This window comes from Stenella coeruleoalba, assembly GCF_951394435.1.
Source record: "Stenella coeruleoalba genome assembly, chromosome: 7".
NCBI lineage: Eukaryota > Metazoa > Chordata > Mammalia > Artiodactyla > Delphinidae > Stenella > Stenella coeruleoalba.
The window spans coordinates 28,132,244-28,148,015 of NC_137153.1; the positions used below are offsets into that span (position 1 = coordinate 28,132,244).

Genomic DNA, 15,772 nt, shown 5'->3' on the forward strand with positions numbered 1-15,772 from the left:
TTCTATGAAATTATTTAAAAAGCAGAACAATGTGGAGAATATCTTTCGGGGGGGTATGCTCTGGGTGGCTCTGGATTTCTAGGAACTAGCTGCATTTCTAACCCTGAAAAGGTAACTGACATGCATATGGTTTTAATTTCATCTAAGAGAGATTTTCAAAGCTATAATGGGCATTGTGAGGATTTGGAAAAAAGGAAATGTATTAGTAAAAGTGAGAAAAGTGGAAAATATAAACCAAAATCAGGATTCATTTTCATCAAAGGAGTCAACTCTTTGGAATAAATGTCTAATAGAGGTGACTGACTCAAAAGCCATACAGAGATGTGCTTCTTGAATTGGCAAGCATCTGGAAAGGTGGATTTGGGAAAGACGCTAAAACTCATATTGCATGTCTACGTTTTCAGAGCCCTGTTGATAAACCTACACTTTATCAGATGAATTGTGAACATGGGTGTGTTCTGAACCACAACATTGTCCTTGGAGAACAGTTTGAAATGTGAAGGCTTCCAGAAACCTGATACGTGATAAGCATGTTTAAGCATCAGTCTTTGGATACTTATAATTCTGTAATATGAGAATGGGGAAGATAGAAAAGAGACAAATTAGCAAGCATATTTTCTATTGATGATGGACGTCGGTGATGGTAACTGGGGGAGGGGGGTGTTCACTCTACTTTGGTGTTTAGTTCAAATTTTTCTTTTTTAAAAAAGTGTATTTTTATCATAGGAGAAAGAAGTGGAAAGTCATGGAAGGCATTCAGACCAGCTCCCGCATAGTCCAAGCAGACAGGAGGTCCTTCTGCACCTGCCACATTCTCTGTTTGGGCAAGTCGGTGCGTCACTGTCAGGAATATGGCTCCCTTAGCAAAGGCAGGCACTGCCGCTTTATCTGTAAATGCGCCATGTGTGTGCCACGTGCCTTTACAGTCTTTAGCTCTATGACTTAAGTCGCCGCGAGGTGCCCTTTCTCCCATTTCTTTAGGTCTCTTACGTAGCCCGGGAATTTGGGGGAGAAGACAACCACATCCAGTTAGAGGCAGAAATGACAGACTTGCTCCTAGCTTCGAGATTAAGAAAAGAGATCCTGAGCGGCCGTCTCAAACCCCAGCAGCAAACGCCAGCGGGCGTACCAGCTGGTTGAACCCCGCGGACCCGCACCCCGGGCAGCCACACTCGGCACGGCCGAGGGACGAGGCGGGTGGGTGCCGATGGGCCTCGGCCAGCTTGGTTTGCCAGTCGTCTTACGCAACAACTTTGCAGCCAACATCTTCGTCCTAATAGTAGAGGGGGCGGTGTTCATGCGTTGCGCTTTCTCCCCTCCATCCGCCCCCTCTCTCCGGGCAGTCGCGCTCTCAGGGGAGACGCGCCGGGCTTTGTAATCTCTGCTTACGCAGCACCGCGGGGCTCGGAACGGCCGCCCGGCCCCCTCTCCTCTGCTGCTCGTCCCGGCTTCTGGCCGTTCGCCAGCCCCCCGCCTCCCCTCTCGCCCACCCCAAGGAGGAGGGGTCCTCCCAGAGTGTGAGGGGAGGGGGAAGGCGGAGGTCCCTGCCACGCCCGGGCCGCGGCAGCCTGCGGCCCTCGGCCCGGCACTCGGTCGGCAACAGGTAGCTTGGCCGGCTGCGCGCTCGGGGAGACGAAACGCGCGCCTCTGCGAGTGAGCGAGGGTCGCTGGGCTCAGAGAGGCACCTCGGTGACCGAGAGGGCGAAGGAGGCGGTGAGGGGAGCGGGACGGTGAGGCAGGGGTCTCGGGCCCCTCCCCATGCTCGCTCCGGTCGAGACGGCCGCGCCGGCCGTTGCGCAACCCTGGAGCGGGGCGCGGGGCCCCAGGCGCTGGGCGTCCCGGCACTCGGGCGGCGGCGGTGGCCGCGGCCGGGAAGGGACGCGGGCTGCCGGTGGCGCTGCCGGGAGGGGGAGGGGACGGGGGCGTGGCGAGGGCGGGGCACCGGAGAGCCTGCCTCCGCTGGCCGCGGCCATTGGAGGCGGGCTGGGGGCGGGTGCGGACTCGGCGATTGGGGCCGGGGCCGCCCGTCACGGCGGGCTGGCGGTCGGCGACGTAGCGCCGCGCTCGGAACTGACCTACTAACACACATCTCCCGGCGCGGCCACGGCGCCCGCGGACCCGGCGCGCCGCCCGTCTCCCGCGCCGCGCCCTCGCCTCCGCCTGCCGACCCGGAGGCCCAGCCGGACCCCGATCCCCGAACGCCACCGGCTTCGCTCACGGCCCCCGTTCTTTCTCCCCGCCACCCCAGCTCGCCGCCCTGAGAGCAGGAACACGGTAAGCGCTCCGCCCACCGCCGGCCCGGGCCCGGTGCCCCGCTCCCCGCCCGCTCCCGGGGCGCGCGGCCGGCTGGCGCGGGGCGCGGGCTAGGCTGTGCGCGGGGTTCGGCTGTGCGCGGAGCTGGCCGGCGGCTGCGAGTGTGCGCGGGGCATTCATTACATAAACTTTTGCTGCCTTGTCAGGAGGGGGACTCGCCACCTTAAGGTGGCTGCTTTGATTGCAGCGCCGTCGCTCCGGCACGTAGTCCGGGCTGGCTTGCGCTCCCCCTGCTGCTGTTGCATAATGTCTCCTGATTTCAGGAAAATTGATGTTTTGATAGAGAAGAGCGCCGGGGAGGCTGAGCCGAGGCTGAGCCGAGGCTGAGCCTTCTCGTGGGGAAGGGCAGCGCTCTTTCTCGTCCCTTCTGCGGGGCTGGCGGCGGTGGAGGGGAGGGGAGCTGAGTAATGGGGAAGAGTCTTGATTTTCTCGTTGAGAAAGAGCGTTGGTAGCGTGAATGGTGACGGCATTCGGAGAATGCCTGCGCTGCGTTTGTTTGTGTCCGGGGCTGAGTCTGCACAGACGTTTTCCACCCTGTTTGTCGTCAGCGTGTTTTACCAGCGCTCGGGGAGGTTGTGGGATTTGTACTTGCATACATTGCATAATCTGCCCACAGTGAAATATTGGCAAGGATTACGGGCTGATGTGGGAATGTGCGCGTACGTGTGCAATGATTTGGTAATTTTAGCGCCGCGTTGGATACTGGATCATTACCTGTATACTACGTCCCAAATAAAAAAGATGTATTTTTAAACACTCCTACAAAACATGAAAGGAAGAATTCCTCGGTTTGTATTCTGATCTTGGATACTACCCGAGCTCGTCCCTTAGGTGTTCTGAGCTATTATTTTTAAACCTGGGACGAACCATTGTGACGTTCACCTCCCCACCTTCCTAATTTTAATGCATTCCATTCGATCAGCCCTTTTTCTCACCTTATTGTCATTGCTTTTTCAGACACAAGACAGATCACATAATAGTTTCCTGGAAATGTTGTATTATGTAACGGACGAATTTGCTGGCAGTGAGCACAGGAAGAGGGAGCTAATTACGTGATTTTATAATCTTGCTACAAAGAAAGTAGGACGATCTCAGCCTTTAAAATGTCACTGTAACAGTTTTTTTTTTTTTAAGGATATTTTAAACAGGAAAGTAGACAACTGGGTAAGCATTGAGTTTGCTCATGCAGCCGAATGTGTGTCTTTTGCCCTAAATGAAATGTGCGTTCTTCTAAATTTAGCCCTATCACATTTTAACAATTGTGGCCTCACAGCGCTATTTCTGGCGTTTTCTCCAGGGCTGTGTGCAAATACAAGTTCAAGGCCATTTGCTGTAGTTTTAACTCCACGCCTTCGGAGACCTTTGATAAGATTGTATTTTTAGGAAGGCATTTCGCAGAGCCCGTTGACTTGCTGAATGCTGACTCCCATTTATCTTTTTAAAGGACACTTTAGGAAAGTGCTGTTCCCTGAGAACAGCAGGGGATGGCCGAGTGTCATCTTCTGGTCTTGGCTTTTGTAAATAACAACAGCGAATGGGGTCACAGTATTTGTTTCACATCGTATTTTTATTTTCTCCAGACCAGATATGATTTATGGGAAACAGATATAGGTTAGTAGATTGTATTTTTTTGGTGGATGTCCTAGTTTTATTCGTGTGAGGATTATATGAATATATAATATACCCAGATTTTAAATTTGTCCCTGGACTCTTACGTAGTGTGTATGTGAATATATGTATATGGTGGCGTGTGTATGTCAGATTTGTTTTCCCCTAATGTACTATTAAAATAACTAAAAATCAGGGTTGTGGACGGTTTTTAGGTGGGAGGGGGGCGGAGGAGGGGACGTATTACAGAGATTCACCTCTGGAACAAATTTATTACCCCAAGTAATTGAAGTCGCTTTCCAAGAAGCTAATATTGCTCCAGGCCCCGAATGTCAGACCCCGACCTACTTTGGAGCGCAGGCCGGGAGCCCCGGGCCTGCAGGGGGCCGCGTAGCGCCACCTTCCGATCGCGACCTCAGGGGTGCTCCCTTGCCTCCCGGCCCACCCCTCCCTCCTGCGGGCCCTTGGGGTCTGGGGGCGATGTGGGGGTGGCGGGCGCGGACCTCGGTTAGCAGCAGGGAGCGCCCTTGGGCGGCGCTTGGATGGGGGCTGCAGGGCGGCCTGTACTGCTCCTCCTCGCCCCCTCCTCACATTCCTTTGTTCTGGCGCGGGGGTCCTGGCGGCGCCAAGGCCCCGCTGCGCCGCCCACCCGGCGGGGGCGGGTCCTGGGGAGGCGCGTGGGGGGGCGCCGAGGGACCGCCCGGGACCCGAGAGTGCGATGCGCTCTGGGTTCGCTTGGGCAGGAGGAGGGAGGGGGAGGATGCAAGGGCAGCCGGAGCGGCGGGAGGGGAGCCAGGAGAGCGGGAGGGACAGGAGGGACCCAGGGCGAGGCCGCTCCGCAGTTCCAGGGGCCTGCCGTATTGCTTTTTGCGCGCTGAGCTTCTGAGCACCGCAGGAACCTTTGTTCGGGGAGGCTTCATTGTATGTCGGAGCCGAGGGCTTCTGATTTTCGTGAAGTGAAAAAGACCTAAGGAAACCTCCAAATGTCAACAGACCACAAAAATTGCGGGGAGGGGAGGTCCACTATTGGTGGTGGTGACGAGGAGAGCCCCATCTTGACTGTAGCCAGTCGAGTCGATGTATTTTTTTTTTTTGAACCTTTAGTCTATGTGGTCAAAGGCTAGAGTAGAGAGAACTCAAATCCCCCGAGTTCAGAATTTTAAAAAATCAAAACACTTGTGTGGATGCCGCTGTCCTGCTATATAAGAGTATATAGTAGTACTTTCATCCTGGCAATAAGTTTTCTGAGGCTGTGCTCCTGCAATAAATCGCAGTGAATTCAGGGCAGCGTCACAGATGTTCTCTTAAAGGGCATCAGCGCAGTGCTTTGTTGAAAAGTTGGCTTCTGTGGGATCAAATCCTACACCCCATCCCTAATGGTTTCTCTCTTGAGTTTCAGGCCAGTGAGTAGTTAGGAAACAGTGAAGTGCTAAAAAAGAACACAGGTTGTGGGCTCACAAGAGCTGGGTCCCAGGCCCCAGCCTGTGATCTTGGGCACTGCCCTGATTTCCATAGGCCTCCAGGGTAAACTGAGGGAATAAAACCTGTTTAGCTGGGCAGTTGTGGGGAGCTCAGTAAATGTTTCCTGTAAAAGTGACCAGGAACTATATATATATATATATTTTAATAAAGGTATTCACCTTCATTTTTCACTGCCTAAGTCTCTGTGCAATAAGGAATAAAGTTTGCACTAAGCCTATAGTTAATGATTCTTCTTGGGACTTCCGTGGTAGTCCAGTGGTTAAGACTTCACCTTCCAATGCAGGGGGTGCAGGTTCCATCCCTGGCCAGGGAGCTAAGATCCCACGTGCCTGGGGCCAAAAAACCAAAACATAAAACAGAAGCAATATTGTAACAAATTCAATAAAGACTTTAAAAATGGTCCATATCAAAAAAATCTTTAAAAAAAAGATTCTTCTTGAAATACTGTACTTTTCTGTTCTAATAATGATTAATTTCTTTCTCAAAACTATTTGCTATTACGTTTGATGGTAATTTTAGTTTGAAGGGAATTCTTGACAGGATTGCAGAACCTCAGACTACCCAAGTCATTGGGTTAATGTTTGGGGGAACTGTTTAAAGGAACAGGGAGAGGTGAGTTGATGGTTGCAGGAATGGTGTAAAAAGTGCCAAACAGGTGCCCTTTTTCAGTTCCCTTTACCTCTCTGTGATGGTTTTCCTGGTCCTGGATAATCTCTCTATCTAAAATTCTAGTCTGAGATCAGAGGCTGGTTAGACCTCACAGATGAGCTGTGTTGGGAGGGAGTGTGTGCAGCCTGTATGGTTAGAACGGTAGGACATGCCCCAACTGCTGATGGTTGGCCCTTTTGACTAACACAGAAGTAAATTTCGTTTGGTTTACCCTTACACTTGCAACATAGGGCAGTGCTTCACTACGAATTACGAGAGGCAAAAATTAGGCCTAGAACTAATCATCATCATCGTTTCCTTGATGCTGCTCATTCTTCAGAAATGAGGTGAAGAGCTAATATTTGCTAAACATGTACCCTTCCTGTGCCAGGCACTGTGTTGACTGTTCTATTATCGTCCCCATTTTAGACATGAGGAAGTGGAGGCTAAGAGAAATTGATTAGCAGCCCAGGCCAGGAGCCTGAAAAGGGGATTGGGGGGGGGGGGTGACCCTCTGTCTCTGTCCCTTCCCTGAGTGTGAGTGCAAGCTCACTGGAGTTTTTGAAACAATTTCCTTTTCTGTGTTAAAGACTTATCTTTGCGCAGTGCAATTATAACATCACTATGATGCAACAAGCTGAAAATTAAAACCCTTTGTTCAGGCCCTTTCCCATGTTGAGCAATGTGCCTGACTCACCAGCTGAGTGGATATTTCTAGTTGACCTTGCTTTGGTCCATAGAGTCAGTTCTGAGACGTGAATGTGATTGCAGCATGGAATGGAAAAGGTGCAGTCATATTGCCGAGGCTTTATTTTTACCCTAGTAAAATCACACATACTTCATTATTTCCATTGTAATCCAGATGGCATTGATGCTGTTCAAAGTTGTTTATTTTTAATTTGTATTAAGGAATGAGAGCACACTTGGGATTCAGTTCAAAATATGACAGAAACAATGTAATTGAAGTTTCCTTTAATATTCATTTCTTGTTTTTGTAAGGTATGCCTGTATTTCACAGGGTTAACACATTGTTTGATATCCTGTTATTTTTCTAAATTATATTTGAGTTGATTTTTATCCAGATTGGACTTGTATAAGAATGTCGAAAGACATTGACCTTTGATCACAGACATTACATAAGAGTTTTCCAGTTTCAAAATGAGCTTGTATTGCCACCACCCCCAATTATCTCTCAAATTTCATTACAAATACCTTTCTTGTAGTTAAAAAATTACTGTTTCTCATATGGTTTTAATTAGAGTATGCTAGCTTGTTTTTATGGTAAGAAAGTTTAGTAGGGATTTACTAGATGCCTTCCGTAATAATCTGTGCTTTGAGGACTCATTTTCATTGGAAGCAGAATGATGTTTATAAGCCTTTTAGTTATCAGAACATGGTGTCTTTTATTAATTAACTTTCTAGGGATCTAAAGCTGGAGTTAAGTAGCCTTCAAATAAACACTAAAAATAAACATTTAAAATAATTTCTTCTATTCATGAGGCACATAATAAATGACATTTGTAATCGTTTGCTCACTGGGAAGGAAAGTGAACAAGAAATTAAAAAGTCAAGCTGAGGAAAATTGGAATGATCCTTCAGTATAATTAGGGACATTCAAAACCTTGCCCTACCATACCATTTCCTCAGCCAACTCTGCATGCACCCCATTTTCCCCATCATTATCCCATGTTGCATGTAGTCTGGTATTACTTACCTGTTGCAGAATTTCTTATAACTGGGTAACTTCATAATTACCCATGTCCCTTAAGATTTCAAATTAGTTGCTAGACTGATAAATTATCTTTTTGAAACTTTCAAGAAAACAAATGGTCCCCATTTTGAAGTGAATGCAGAATTTTTCATAAGGCATTAGTATTTCATCACCCCCATCCTCCCAGTTCCCTTCCCTCAAGCCTTGAAGTTGTTTGGATGTGTTAGCATCTGCGCATTTGCCCTGAGCAGTCTTCAGAATATTTTCATTGAGAGTTAGATTACAAACAGTAGCCTCTTTTTGTAAAAGAACATCAGGTCATACTATTTCATATTTCAATCCCTTAAATTATATCAATGCTATAATAAAATGCAGTGTTGTCATCATATTTATTAAGTTTAAATCTAATTTTCAAGTGGTCCTTTGTTGAGGATGAAAGGGCAAGAAACTTGAAATATTTTCATTTATCATAAACTTGCTCTGGTTTTGACACATTCATTTACAGAAGTACCCGAATAGAAAAAGTAGGCCAGTTTGTTGCTATGATAGGATAGATTTTGGAAAAGTGTGAAAGTCTGTTTATGTGTGTGTTCATGGCTTGATCAAGTATACATTTCTCTCTGACTTCAGAGTCTGTGTTACTAGATACAGAATTATATTATTAATGGGAGGCACTTCACTGGTACTTAAAGAGGTTTAACATAGTTTTCTTAATTTAAAAAGCATTTTTTCAGCCTGATTAGAAAATCCTCATGCAACTTCAGTGTTTCCTTAGTTTTTTCATCCCCCACTCCCCCCTAGATTTTATTTTCATCCATGAAAAGAAGTAAAGCATTTTATTGAAACAATCATGTCATGGATTTTACCCACAGGAAGAAAATGTAGGTTAACATTTGCTAGTATTACTAGTTTAAAGAGCTGTGAATTGATTCATTAACTTTATTTTTTCACTAAAATGGCACTTATCTCAAAATAAGCAACTGCCTCTTAGTAGAGAGATGGTTTGTAGTTTAACATAAAAGAATTTTTTTCTTTAGTGGTATCTATACTATACCTCTGAGGGTGTAAACAGTACATTCAGAGAGTAGAGGTAAAATGAGGTAGTTCTATCAAAATATTTCCAAATCATTGGGCACATCAAATAGTATTTCATCTTATATTGACAGAATGTTAAAATCAAAGTATCAAATAGAAGCAATTTGCAATCTCTTTAAAGAAATAATAATGATTTTTTCTCATAGTAGATTTTAACATCTAAGCTATTAGTAAGATTTTAGATGCTTGAAACAAAACGTTTCTTCTCTTCTTGTTTTGTAACAAGTTTGAATTGTCCACCAATATTTCTCTGAGAGATGTGTTGGCGGCCAGAGAAGATACAGGTCTGTCATTGTAAACATAAGTCATAAGGTCCCTCCTCAAAAAGAAATTTGGGCTAGAATTTGTGTTGTAAAGCTTTATTCTTTTAGAGAATTTTCTAAACCAAATTTATCTTAATTAAAAACAATATTTAGGTCATCTGACTTAAATAGACTTTAAAATCTGGGTTTATGAAACATAACTCCTGCCTGTAGAAATAGTGTGATGTACTACAAAAAAGCATTAATTAGCAATGGTACATCCGAGTTAGGTGTGGGAAAATATGTCATTAGAATGTGATGACTCCTGCTCTTAAATTTCTCCTTTTATTTGTGTTTTTAAGAAGCACCCGTATTATCTAATGCGTGTAATGAAGCTGATCGTGCCGAATACCCCAGCATCATAGAATTGTCATTTAGTGTCAGTTATTCACCAGAAAGGAAACTAGTGGTGACTGATGTAACACAGCATTAGTGGTGATCTGAAAACATGAGGCAGAGGTGAAATGACTGTTCAATTAATCATAAGGGAAAACACTGGAACTGAAATAAAGTCATTAGTTAGTTGAGCATAAAAACTGATGTCTTTAGAAGGCATTGTAAACCACCTTTCCATTCACTTTAATTTAAATTTATTGTTGAAGGGCACAAATAGATTCTTTGCCCTCAACACCTCTGCCCTCTAGTGCTGCATGGCCTTGGGAAAGTCACTCAGTCTTTCTGTGGTTTAACTGCCCTCTCCCACCATGTTGAAAATGGATACATTTTGGTTGTGTACCAAAAAATCACAGGTGGCAATGCTAATAGCTTTAATTTTTTTCCTTCTATTTATTTTAGCATGTAGGTTTGCCCGGAGATTAAAATTTTAGCAGAGATATGAAAATTTAGAATGTTTTCTCAATTCATTAAATACTTGCAGGCTATACAACTCTGTGGAAGCTGGAGAAAAGTTCCAGATGGTACCTTTGTTGTCTTAAAGAAGTTCTGGCAGCATCTAATAGTGCTTTACTGCCCCCAAAGTCACTTAGTAAGTGGGCATATATTACCCAGAAATGAGAGTAACACAGAAAGGAACTGTATGTAAATGAGATGCATTGCAGGGATATACACCAGAACAACCCTCTGGGAGTACAGGAATGGGTACTGTTAGAGGAATTGGATTGGGGTCAGGGCTGTCCTGGAATCTTAGCTGTGCCCCTTAACTCGCTGTGTGACACTGGGCAAGTTGCTTAACTTCTCTGAGCCTTAGTTTTCTCATCTGAAAGTGGTTATTATGAGGGCAGTGAAATAATGACAGGCCAGGCTCACAGTGTCTGTTGCATAGTCAGTGTTGAGTAAATGGCACCTGTTATAATTGTTTTTACTGTCACCATACAAAGAAAAAGGCAGTGCAGCTAGAAACAATGTGATATGTGCACCAACACCCCTTGTTGGCGGTGCTCCTAGCACACCCCTGGATGAGCGCTGTATTCACAAGCCTGTCTCCCACCAAAGACTAAGGGGGTCCCTTGACTCTTGGGAGTTTGATTCTTCCTTCACTCTTTATGTGCCCCCAGTCTGGCTCAGTGCCAGGTATACAGTAGGTGCTCCATATGTGTTGAATAAGTCAAGGAATGAATAAGAGAAGCTCTCTGTTACTAAGTTAAATATCTTTTTTAGAATTTATGTAATAATCAGATTTAAAAGAATTTATCAACAAAGTGTTTTTGGCACAAAGCTCTCTTATATAAGGCAAATGAGTGACTGTCAATCAGATGTTGAGCACCTAATAGGTTCAGTTTGTTGCTAGGATACAAATATATTAATTTGAGCCCTGAACTAATTTGCAGTCTAGTTGGGCATACAAAACAAACATGTAGGAAGATACACATTGTACAAAATCAGCACCTCTCTCTACAGTATCTCGCACTGCTGATAAACTCTTTTCAACACTGCAAGGTTATTTGATAAATAATATTACAGAAAATATCCTAATGTCGTTATGGCCTGATTTGCTGGTGGAATCATAGAGGCAGTTAATATGTGCGGATGAAGGAAGAACCAGATTCTAGTACACATAGTGAAATTCAAATAGGAAGAATATTAACTGAAAAGAAATGAGATTTTTCTGCAGGTTTTGAATGTACCAACAAAGTTGTAAAGACGACAGAGTGGACATAAAGTACTTAGACACCCAGAAGAAATGGGTTAAGAGATTTTAGGACAAGTGGGATATTTTTGTTAAATGGAAGTAGTGTTATTTTCTCTATGCAGTGTGGCAAGGGCTGCCTGCCCGCCCTCACTCACACTGGACTCAGCGCGATTCTTTGGACCAGGAGATTGAAGAGAGTCCCAACTCACTCAATGTAGGTTTGAAATGATGAAACAACATGAAATGATGAAAGAATGAAAAGTTTAGGAATGGTAACTAACACAGAATGGTGGGGCATTTCAAAAGCATAACTGTAAAAACTCATAGGTGAGGTGAAATGTAAAAGGAATGTAATTTTTTTTCCCCAAGGAAGGGACAAATTAAAAAATGCATGGAAGAGAAAGAGTCTCAAGTGGAGAAAATACTCAGAATAATAGTGTGCAAGGAACTGCATAATGTTTTAAAAAACAGTAGTATCTGGGGATACAGTGGAGATTTAAAAAGCATCTTGGAAAAGTTCAATGTAATTATCTTCCTGGAACTGGAATTTTTACTCTTTGCTTCAACATTCATTTGATTTCAGGGGGGAAGACTTAACTGAATTAGGGAATACAAATTCTTGACAGGAGGGAAGAATCCATTCAGTATATTGAAGGAAAAGGGGTTTTCATATCAGAACAAGAAACCTAACTGGAAATATAGGAAGCAGGGTTGTTTACTAAGTGATAACTAGGAAGCTCCCCTTTCTACACCATCACGGCCTGCTGTGGCAGACTCATTGCCTTCATTTCCCATTAAAGCTATATTTTCAAAAACAAACGGAAGCTCGGTATTTGTAATCACAAGTTTTGCTAAGTTGCAACTCACTGTTTCCATTGGCTCAATTTGATGGACAGAAACATGGCATTAAACCTTATTCTTGATGATCCTGAAATTATTACATCATTCCTTCTGGAAAAGACACAGGAAGCTGGCAGTCTTTTCCAGCTGATAAAATTAAACGTCATTAGTCATTATAAAACTATGCACAAGAAAGAAAGAGAGACCTAAAACAAAAACATTAAATCTTTTTAATAGGGCAGGAAGAGTGCCATATACAGATAGTGCCGAATGAACAGTTGTCTTACCATATCTCCTTTATGAAAGTATTACCTACTGGAAAATTAGACAGAGAAGCCCTGTCCAGGAAGACAGATCCAAAATGACCACGAGAAGATTGTTATTGGAACTTAATATGGATTTATTATCTCCTGTCAGGCCAAGTTCAGATTATAAATATGTCATCAGTGGAAAAGGAAGCTAGTTGATGGTTCTATTTTTGAGTTCTTATATTTTGTTTGAAACTAATTAGTAAAATGGAAAGAAATTCTTTCCATAATTACATTCTCTTGGTTTAAAATAATTTTAAGTTTCAAGAAGGCACTGTACTTAAAAAAAAAAATCCCTTTGAATAATAAGCGTTTATTTTAGTCTGAAGCTACTTTATCAATGAAATCTATTATGACAGAATTGTCAGGACCAAAAAAAGCACTGTGGATGCTTCAATCTTAAGTGAATGTTTGATAAATCAATTTGAAGGAACCGGAAAAAAAAAAAAGAACATTTCTAACCTCATAGCACAAATGTGTCAAAAGAGATGGCTTTATTGAAAAGAGTCCTTTTCAGGTATGCTGAGTCACTTGGGAGAATGACCATGACATCAGCCACATAAGAGATTAAACAACTACAACTCAGTTGTTTGTGTGGCTTTTATTTTTATTTTTGTGGCAATAAAAATTTAGCTCTTTTTATTTGATTCCATGTAATTACAGAATTTGTTTACTGATATTAAAGGGGTTTACTTGGAAAAGTTCCTTTTATGAGGTGAGCTTGTTTGCTTGGCAGTGATATAAGTGCTATCTAAAAGTATTCAGAAGCCCCACAAGATGCAAGTACTATTTAAAAACTTACCAACCAGAGGCGATCTGTCATTTCCTTCCTGTAATGTCCTATCCCCACATGCCCCACCCCACCATTTTTTCTCCTGAAACACAGTCTTCCTCTGTTTTTCCCTGGGGCAGATGTGTTTTTTTCTCTCACTGTCCTGGACCACAGGTCTCACTGTGGACTTGTCCTTTACAACTTTACCGTATAGGTATTTGGGTACTTATTTTCCTTGCAAGATTGTAAACTCTTTGAAGGGCAGAAATATTGACCCTCAATGCTTCGTGCACTTTCTTGTACATAATTGGTAATAAATATTTACCAAATGGATAACTGTTTCTCTTCATGTATTGCAGGTGACCTAGAAGACCCCTACTCCGTTTGGTGAGAGAAGCCGAAGAGATTTATCCTGGACGGTCGAACAAAAAGAAGAATATTGATGGATTTTAAACCGCAGTTTTTAAAGCATTTGAGATTACTGAGGAAATAACTTCTTCTCCTTCACCGCATATATAGGTTAAGGTTGTTTCTGATGCAGCTGAGAAAAATGCAGAGCATCAAGAAGGAGCAGGCATCTCTTGATGCTGGTAGCAGCGTGGACAAGATGATGGTGCTTAATTCTGCCTTATCCGAAGTCTCCGAAGACTTGACGACAGGGGAAGAGCTCCTTCTCAATGAAGGAAGTGTGGGGAAAAACAAATCTTCAGCATGTCGGAGGAAACGGGAATTCATTCCCGACGAGAAGAAAGATGCCATGTATTGGGAAAAGAGGCGGAAAAATAACGAAGCTGCCAAGAGGTCTCGGGAGAAGCGTCGACTGAATGACCTGGTTTTGGAGAACAAACTCATTGCACTGGGAGAAGAAAACGCCACTTTAAAAGCTGAACTGCTTTCCCTAAAATTAAAGTTTGGTTTAATTAGCTCGACAGCCTATGCCCAGGAGATTCAGAAACTCAGTAATTCTACAGCTGTGTATTTTCAAGACTACCAGACTTCCAAATCCACCGTGAGCGCCTTTGTGGATGAGCACGAGCCTTCGATGGTGGCCAGCAGTTGCATTTCTGTCATCAAGCACTCTCCACAGAGCTCTCTGTCTGATGTTTCAGAAGTGTCCTCGCTAGAACATTCGCAGGAGGGCCCTGGGCAGAGTGGCTGCAGAAGCCCAGAAAGCAAGTTCCAGGTCATCAAGCAAGAGCCGATAGAACTGGAGAGCTATGCCAGGGAGCCCAGAGATGACCCGGGCACCTACCGAGCGGCCGTGTACCAGAACTATATGGGGAATTCTTTTCCTGGCTACTCACACTCTCCCCCTCTGCTGCAGGTCAACCGATCCTCCAGTAACTCTCCAAGGACATCAGAAACCGATGAAGGTGCAGTAGGAAAGTCATCCGATGGAGAAGACGAGCAGCAGGTTCCCAAGGGCCCAATCCACTCTCCTGTCGAACTTCAGCGTGTCCACGCCACAGTGGTTAAAGTTCCAGAAGTGAACTCCTCTGCCTTGCCGCACAAGCTTCGGATTAAAGCCAAAGCCATGCAGATAAAAGTGGAAGCCTTCGATCACGAATTTGATGGCACACAAAAACTTTCTTCGCCTGTTGACATGACGTCTAAGAGACATTTCGAACTTGAGAAGCATAATGCCCCCAATCTGGTACATTCTTCTCTCACTCCCTTTTCAGTGCAAGTGACTAACATTCAAGATTGGTCTCTCAAATCTGAACACTGGCATCAAAAAGAACTTAATGGCAAAACTCAGAGTAGTTACAAAACTGGAGTGGTCGAAGTGAAAGACAATGGTTACAAAGTCTCTGACCCAGAGAATTTGTTTTTGAAGCAGGGGATAGCCAACTTGTCTGCAGAGGTGGTCTCACTTAAAAGACTTATAGCCACACACCAAATCTCTGCTTCGGACTCTGGGTAAAATTACTACTGAACAAGCTCTGGGCATTTAGAGATGTCATTTGCAATAGATAGTACATTTTGTATTAGGCTGAATTTTCACTGGACTTGTGATGTCATTTCACTGTAATGTTCACATGTTGACTGTTGGGTGTCTTTCTGTGCACAAATTATTATGAAGATTAGACTGTGTTATCACTCTGCCTTGTGTATAGTCAAATAGACCATTGCAAAGGCTGTATATATTGAACATTATTTTTGTTGTTCTATTATAAAGTGTGTAAGTTACCAGTTTCAATAAAGGATTGGTGACAAACACAGAACTTCTGCTCCATTGCACTTAATTTTATGGGAAAGAAAGAGCAATTTAAGTTACAAAAGTAGATACTGTATTAAGATATTCTGCATTTTACTTATTTGGGGGAGTTTTCTCCCATCTGTAAGGGAAAACCAAAACATAAGTTCAACACATAATATTTCCTTTTCTAATTTGGCCCAGGCTATGATAAGTTTGAAAACCTTCCAAAGAGGGAGAGTAGGGAAGAGGGGGTGGGGAATGCATTTTCTTGCATTTGAGACTAGTAATTTACTAAATTACTCCCCATTATCTATTTTTCTTTAAGGTTACGTTTTCTCTATCCTTTTTTTTTTAAGTAGAAAAATCCAACTTGTTTAGCATCATTGTCTCTTTAGTCATCTCTC

At 43.7% G+C, this 15,772-nt stretch overlaps 1 protein-coding gene across 2 annotated transcripts; it reads left to right on the forward strand.

Moving 5' to 3' along the window:
* The first annotated feature begins 1,580 nt into the window (after positions 1–1,580).
* NFIL3 (nuclear factor, interleukin 3 regulated) lies at positions 1,581–15,302 on the forward strand. 2 transcript variants are annotated; one of them, XM_079927315.1, is made up of 2 exons: positions 1,581–1,603; positions 13,528–15,302. In XM_079927315.1, the coding sequence occupies exon 2, from the start codon at positions 13,704–13,706 to the stop codon at positions 15,090–15,092; it is 1,389 nt and encodes a 462-aa protein (XP_079783441.1). In that variant the 5' UTR covers positions 1,581–1,603; positions 13,528–13,703; the 3' UTR covers positions 15,093–15,302. The 2 variants fall into 2 exon arrangements, with proteins under 2 accessions (XP_079783441.1, XP_079783440.1); XM_079927314.1 differs by lacking the exon at positions 1,581–1,603 and adding an exon at positions 2,185–2,274.
* Positions 15,303–15,772: the final 470 nt, after the last annotated feature.

Excerpts from the sequence above, each read along its gene's own strand:
- NFIL3 (XM_079927315.1), top strand. The coding sequence starts at position 13,704 with ATGCAGCTGAGAAAAATGCAGAGCATCAAGAAGGAGCAGGCATCTCTT.